At 39.3% G+C, this 7,901-nt stretch overlaps 1 protein-coding gene across 2 annotated transcripts in view; it reads right to left on the bottom strand.

The window, feature by feature from the left end:
• The window catches only part of KNTC1 (kinetochore associated 1), a 97,963-nt gene that overhangs the window by 22,171 nt on the left and 67,891 nt on the right, over nt 1-7,901 (bottom strand). For both annotated transcript variants that reach the window (XM_011964509.1, XM_011964510.1), the window contains 5 exons: nt 6,229-6,436; nt 2,548-2,637; nt 1,428-1,599; nt 1,281-1,339; nt 928-1,144 (listed from right to left, as the gene is read on the bottom strand). In XM_011964509.1, coding sequence (XP_011819899.1) covers nt 928-1,144; nt 1,281-1,339; nt 1,428-1,599; nt 2,548-2,637; nt 6,229-6,436 — 746 coding nt within the window. The remainder of the gene's footprint in view (nt 1-927; nt 1,145-1,280; nt 1,340-1,427; nt 1,600-2,547; nt 2,638-6,228; nt 6,437-7,901) is intronic.

Genomic DNA, 7,901 nt, shown 5'->3' with positions numbered 1-7,901 from the left:
AAAAAAAAAAAAAAAAAGCCGACAGAGGCTTCCATTCCTATTCTCTAGATTCTTATATGCCTTCCAGGAGTTTTCTATGTGTGTGTGTCAGTCTGTGTTCACACATGCTTGCATGTGCATCTTAACCCTAATGGGTAATACCATACATATTCTAGTACAATTTGCTATTCTCACTTCATATCTTGGATATCTTTCCAAATCAGCCCCATAATATTTCGTTCTATGAACACACCCTATTTTCTAACCAGTTCCTGACTTGAGCATTCTTTTAAAAGTCATTTTCAACTTTTGTTACAACCAAAAATGTAGCAGTAAGTGCCTGTGCTTGTGCACCTGTCTGGTTATGTGAGACTATCTAAAGATTCCTCATTGAAAGTGTGATTGGGCCAGGTGTGGTGGCTCACACCTGTAATCCCAGCACTTTGGGAGGCCGAGGCGGGTGGATCACAAGGTCAAGAGATTGAGATCATCTTGGCCAACATGGTGAAACCCCGTCTCTATTAAAAACACAAAAATCAGCTGGGCATGGTGGCGCGCACCTGTAGTCCCAGCTACTCGGGAGATTGAGGCAGGAGAATCACTTGAACCCGGGAGGTGGAGGTTGCAGTGAGCCGAGATCACGCCACTACACTCCAGCCTGGTGACAGAGCAAGACTCCGTCTCAAAAAAAAAAAAGAAAAAGAAAGTGTGACTGGATATTAGGAAGTACCCATCACTGCTTATTCCTAGCAAAGGTCACACCCCAAAGAAGGCACAAGGACAAGTTGGAAAGTGCCTGCCTCCTTGCCCGTGAGCGTTTCAGCATTCACCACAGTGAAGAGAGCAGGCACATACATTTCAAAACTACCATCCTGCTTCTTCTTGAAGATGCAAAAGGAATACTTTTTTTTTTTCTTTTTACTACAATTTTAAAAGAAGACCTCTTACCTTCGGGGATATCCTGGGCAAGGCTGATGGCAATAGCTACAGCCCACTCTGGGTTGACTATAGAGAGTAAGTAGGATTCAATGGTCTGCGTGATCTTAGTTATTTCCTTGTTAATCAATGTTGAGGATTTAGTTTGTGTTAACTTCAGGAGCTTTGGCTTCAGTTTTTTTTCAAAAACATGTTTTGCTGTAGACACGTAGAGAGTGTCCAGAGAGAACTTCAAAGAAAAGGAAGGTTATGGCTGAAGCACATATTCACATATAAGGTTTTACATGAAAGCAGCAGAAAAATCTACACAGGGTCAGAATTAATTACAGGATACAGAAATGTCTTACAATGTTTTAAGCCATTACCTTCATTAATTTAGAAATTAAGAGCAATGTTGGGAAAGATTCTTCACTGAGTTCTGTAGCTAGAAAGGAAACAAGGAGAGTATGATTTGCTTAAGAAAAAAAAATTGGCTATCCAGTAAAATTCATAAAAAGTTAATGAACACATACAGAGAATTTTCCAGAAGTTCTGTGCTGTGCCAAAGAATATCAGGTGAAAAGGCAGTCTAGTTTGGGCAGCTGATGGCAAAGTTATGACATGTTCCAACATATACTGATATTCCAGATCCACGGGAGGAGAAATTCTTCTGTATGACTTCAAATGTTTCAGAACACTCAATGCCTATATTAAAATAAAACACTTTTGTCCAGTAAGAGTAACCCAATCCTAAACTGTCATAAAATCATCTAACACTATACCATCAAAAGTTTCCATTCCTGAGACCATCTTGTTTTCAGAAAGAGGATCAAAACCTTTTCTAGTATTCCCTTTAACGTTATTCATCTAAACTATAATGTATTACAATCATTAAAGGAATCCTATGAGCAGAAACCACTGGTGCCCTGTTGCTGGTAGGATGTTTTGTAAATGAGAGCTTGACAGTTGATTATCTGCTCTTCAAATAATTTGAGATATAATTCAAAATACTTGGTTTCATTTTAAATATAGAGGCTACAGATCTAAATTAATTCTCTACACTCTTATTTTTCTTATGTTTATATTTTCTATTAGGAAACTTTGTATAATCTTTTGAATTGATATATTTTCTTATATAATAAGTCTTATTAAAATATTAAAATATTTCTAAAATATTAATTTCTAAAATCAAATTAAAAAGTATAAAAGCCACTATGACCAAAATTCAGAAACGATGAAGAAGTTAATGAAAGTAATGAGACACAATTGAGTAGGTCTTGGACCTACTCATTAATACACAAATCTGACCTAACTCTCAGCTCCATGGCCTTTTTCACTTCCTACATGGCAAATGTTGCCTTAACTCTTCACAATTAGTTCTGTAGTGACTGCATACTCTTCAACAGCAGGAGAGGTTATTTAAATCACCTCAAAACAGCAAAAACAGGATGAAGATAAGTGATAAAATAGGAATGTCATGAAAATCTTTTCCCTTTTTTAAAGATTTGTAAAGATTTTTAAAAACCTAAAATAAACCACAGAGTTTAAAAGGAATTCAGTGGATAATCTGGAAAGGCCCTGAATAATGATATGATTTATGATCCAATTAAAAGCAGAAAGATGATTTTTACATCTTTGATATATTTGTTATACCTGATTAATATTAATATTGGTTATCTTTTCATCAGCTCGTTCTATAACTTTCAGGACAACTTCAATCATTTCATAGTCATAAGGATCCAACTGTATAAAAACAAAAATGTATCAAAACTTGATAAGACTTTGCCATGTTGAAGTTTTATTCAATTACAATCATCAGCACGGATTACAAATATAAAAACATCATTGCACTACAATGTTAAATTAATTACTCCCTTAAAAATGAGCTACAACCGGCCAGATGTGGTGGCTCACGCCTGTAATCCTAGCACTTTGGGAAGCCGAGGCCGGCAGATCACGAGGTCAGGAGATTGAGACCATTCTGGCTAACATGATGAAACCCCGTCTCTACTAAAAAATACAAAAAAAAATGAGCCAGGCATGGTGGCAGGCACCTGTTGACCCAGCTACTCAGGAGGCTGAGGCAGGAGAATGGCGTGAACCCAGGAGCGTGAACCTGGGAGGCGCAGCTTGCAATTAAACGAGATCATGCCACTGCACTCCAGCCTGGGCAACAGAGTGAGACTCCGTCTCAAAAAATAAAAATAATAATAATAAAAATAAAAAAATAAAGAGCTACAATTTTCTCACCTCTAAAATTACCTGTGAGGATAAACATACATGCTAAAAAAGGTCTCAAAGGCTGTTTTTAAAAGCTGCACAAGGCAGTATTAATAAAGAAGGATGCTCTTGCCTGTAATTCCAGCACTTTGGGAGGCCAAGGCGGGTGGTCAAGAGTTCAAGACCAGCCTGGCCAATGCAGTGAAACCCCATCTCTACCAAAAATACCAAAATTAGCTGGGTGTGGTGACATGCACCTGTAGTCCCAGCTACCTGGGAGGCTGAGGCAGGAGAATCGCTTGAACCTGGGAAGTGGAGGTTACAGTGAGCTGAGATCATGCCACTGGCTCTCCAGCCTGAACAAAAGAACCAGACTCTGTCTCAAAAATAAGAAGGAAGTTCTTAAGACACTAAAAACATAGAAAGGGTAGGGATATGGTCAAAATTTTATAAGATTTTGAAATTAAAGTTCCATTTCTTCCATTTACAATGGGATAAATTAGAACAGAAAGAAACTGATGCTTTTCTTAGAAATGACACGAGTAAAACTGTGGGCCTCCAAGCAAGTTTCTCAAAGGATTCTGTTTTAGCTCTAACTATATACTATAGTGCAAGAATTAATTCTGTGGCATATGTACATATACTAACATAAAAAGAAAGGATGTCAGGCTGGGTACAGTGGCTCATGCCTGTAATCCCAACACTTTGGGAGGCTAAGGCACACGGATCACCTGAGGTCAGGCATTTGAGACCAGCCTGGCCAACATGGTGAAATCCTATCTCTACTAAAAATACAAAAAGTAGCCAGCGTGGTGGTGCATGCCTGTAGTACCAACTACTCAGGAGGCAGAGGCAGGAGAATCGCTTGAACCTAGGAGGCAGAGGATGCAGTGAGCCAAGATCATGCCATTGCACTCCAGCCTGGACAACGGAGTGAGATTTCATCTCAAAAAAACAAAACAAAACAACAACAACAAAAAACAGTCTTCTCTTTGTTCTTTGTTTCTTTCTACCCACACACAATTACTTTTTCTCTTTTTATTTTATTTTTGAGACAGTCTCGCTCTGTCACCCAGGCTGGAGTGCAGTGGTGTAATAACAACTCACTGCAGCCTTGACTTCCTGGGCTCAAGTAATCCTCTCCGCTTCAGCTTCCCAAATAGCTGGGATTACAGGCACATACCATTAGGCCCACCTAATTTAAAAAAATTTTTTGTAGTGACAAGTTCTTACTATGTTCCTCAAGCTGGCCTATTTTTAAAATGCCAACAAAAGTCATGTGAAAAACAACACTGAACAAAGTGGGAAGATGAAATATTATACCTAGAAAATTTGAGCAATCTATGTAATTTTGGGCTGAATTACAAGCAAAATACAAAACTGAAATATTTATTTCAGGCTTAAAATCTTATTTCCAAGCTGGGCACAGTGGCTCATGCCTGTAATTTCAGCACTCTGGGAGGCCAAGGCAGGTGGATCACCTGAGGTCAGGAGTTCATGACAAGCCTGACCAACATGGTGAAACCATATCACTCCTAAATACAAAAAATTAGCTGGATGTGGTGGCACATGCCTGTAATCCCAGCTACTTGGGAAGCTGAGGCAGGAGAACTCGGGAGGCAGAGTTTGCAGGAAGCCGAGACTGCGCCATTAGACTCCAGCCTGGACAACAAGAGCAAAACTCCATCTCAAAAAAAAAAAATTTATTTCCCTGCCATTCACCTTCATTGCTCCATTAAACTACCCCCTGACCAAACATTCCAATTCTCAGATCAGAAGATCTCCTAAACAAATACTCAGCTATATACTATACCAGGTATAGTCCCTGTAGTTCCAGCTACTCAGGAAGCTGAAGCAAGAGGATCACCTGAGCCCAGGAGTTAGAGGCCAACCTGCGCAAAATAGCGAGACCCCCTTCTCTTAAAAAAAATTTAAAAATCAGACAAAAGTATAAAAACATGTATGAAGATATTAATTACAACCATTTATAATAATAAAATCTACTCAGCCAGGACAACATAGTGAGATTCATCTTCACAAAAAATTTTTTAAAAATTAAAAAATTTTAAAAACAATTTAAAAAAAAATACTGCCATAAAATTATGGCGGCATGCACCTATAGTCCCAGCTACCTGGGAGGCTGAGGTAGAAGGACCAGTTGAGCCCAGGAAGTCAAGGCTGCCATGAGCCATGTTCACAACACTGCACTCCAGCCTAGGTGACAGTGAGACCCTATCTCAAAACAAAAACAAAAACAAAAAAACAATTTAAATGTCTATCCACAAAAGGCTGGTTAAATACAGCATGTTTTATCCATATAATGGAATAATAGTTATGCATCTGTCAAAAATGATGTTTCACTAGGCCTGGTGGCTCACCTCTGTATTCCTAGTACTTCAGGAGGCCAAGGTGGGAGGATCGCTTGAGGCCAGTAGTTTGAAAACAGCCTGGACAACATGGTGAAATTCTGTCTCTACTAAAAATATAAAAATGAACCCGGCATGATGGTGCACACCTGTAATCCCAGCTACTTGGGAGGCTGAGGCTGGACTATCACTTGAGCCCAGGACATAGAGGCTGTAGTGAGTCACATTCATACCACTGCACTCCAGCCTGGGCAACAGAGCAAGACCTTGTCTCAAAAAAAAAAAGAAAAAAGACATTTCCGGCAGGATAGTGAAAAAGAAATTGTTTCTTTTGAGATAGATGTATATGTATTGACATATAATGACAATATGTTAAGTGAAAAAAGAGGGTCACAGAATAGTATATTTAGTGTAAGATAGTTACTACACTACATTATTAACATTTTTACCTCTAGGGATTGGGGTTATAGGAAAATTGCCTGTTCTGATTTATACGTTTCTTTCTAGCTCATACAAATTCAAAGAATGTGTAAGGTTTTCAAAAATCTGGGGAAGAAAAGCTATTTCTATTTTGAAAAATGGGAAAATTATATTTAACTGTGTTAAAAATATAGAAATCAAGAGAATATTTCAAATTAAAAGTTGATAAAAATATAGACTTATATATCCAATTTGTTATTAACGTATCTAATTATTGAGGGTGGGAGGGATAACTGAGATGACCCAACTCATTTCACTGTGTGTCTACCTTATGTAGTATCCCACTAAGACTGATGACCAAATCTTTTGTGCTCGTCAGTAAAGGAACCATCTCAAGGGCTTTGGCCAGGAGTTTGGGATGCCGCTGCTTTGTAGAGTCCGTGCTTGCATCTCCCTGGCCTTGGCTGGCATTCGTGTTGTGGAGCAGTGTTTCAATGAAGAGCTGAAGAGCTGCATCGCAGTCCAACTGAAATGTGCTGAAAGAAGCATTCAATACATACCAATCTCCCTAACTGCAGGCATTTCCATGCAACGTATCTGACAAAACACCTGGGTACATGCTTCCATTGTCGAAATTTAACCTTGTCATTGTCCAGTCTCAAAATCAGATAAACTACCTGTCATCAAAGCTAATTATTGCCTTTCAAAAATCAGATATTAGGCCGCGTGCGGTGACTCACATCTGTAATCCCAGCACTTTGGGAGGCCGAGGTGAGCATATCATGAGATCAGGAGTTTGAGACCAGCCTGGCCAACATAGTGAAACTTCATCTCTACTAAAAATACAAAAATTAGCCAGGCATGGTGGTGCACACCTGTAGTCCTAGCTACTTGGGAGGCTGAGGCAGGAGAATCGCTTGAACCTGGAAGGCAGAAGTGGTGAGAAAAGGTCGTGCCACTGCACTCCAGCTTGGGCAACAGAGCGAGACTCCATCTCAAAAAAAATAAAAAATAAAAAATAAATCCGATATTATTCCTGGTGGGTGTGTAAACTGTTATAATATTGGAGAGATATCTGTAATAAAATTGAAAATATTTATGCTCTTTAGGATAACAATGCAACATTTACAAATTTCACCTAAGTAGAAAAGGATACGTTAGTAAGGATGTCCCCTGGAACAACTCTTTGTAATAATTAAAAGCTGAAAACAATTTATACCTATAAGTGCCTACATATCAAAACAGTAGAAAAAATTCACAAACAACCTAACAATACATCTTAAAGAACTAGAAAAGGAAGAGCCAAACACAAAATTAGTAAAAGAAGCAATAAAGATCAGAGCAGAAATAAATGAAATTGAAACAAAAACAATACCAAGGATCAACAAAACAAAAAGTTGGATTTTTTTTGTTTTTTTGAGACAGGGTCTCATTCTGTTCTCCAGGCTGAAGTGCAGTGGCATGATCAAGGCTCACTGCAGTCTCAATCTCCTGGGCTCAAGCAATCCTCCCACCTCAACCTCTCAAGTAGCTGGAACTACAAGCACGCGCCACAATACTCAACGAATTTTTTTAGTTTTGTAGAGATGGGGCTCTCACTCTGTCACTAAGGCTGGTCTCCATCTCCTGGCCTCAAGCAATCCTCCTGCCTTGGCCCCTCAAAGTGTTGCGATTATAGGCGTTAGCCACCATTCCCAGCCAAAAAGCTGTTTTTTAAAAAAAGATTAAAAAAAAAAGCAGGCCGGCACGGTGGTTCATGCCTGTAATCCCAGCACTTTGGGAGGCCAAGGCAGACAGATCATTTAAGGTCAGGAGTTGGGAGCCCAGCCTGACCAATATGGTGAAACCCCATCTCTACTAAAAATACAAAAATTGCCAGGCGCGGTGGCTCATGCCTGTAATCCCAGCACTTTGGGAGGCCATGGCGGGCGGATCACAAGGTCAGGAGATCGAGACCACGGTGAAACCCCGTCTCTACTAAAAATACAAAAAATTAGCGGG

The sequence above is a fragment of the Mandrillus leucophaeus genome, unplaced genomic scaffold (genome assembly GCF_000951045.1).
Source record: "Mandrillus leucophaeus isolate KB7577 unplaced genomic scaffold, Mleu.le_1.0 Scaffold7, whole genome shotgun sequence".
Lineage (NCBI taxonomy): Eukaryota > Metazoa > Chordata > Mammalia > Primates > Cercopithecidae > Mandrillus > Mandrillus leucophaeus.
This window is presented reverse-complemented; position numbering and strand designations above follow the sequence as displayed.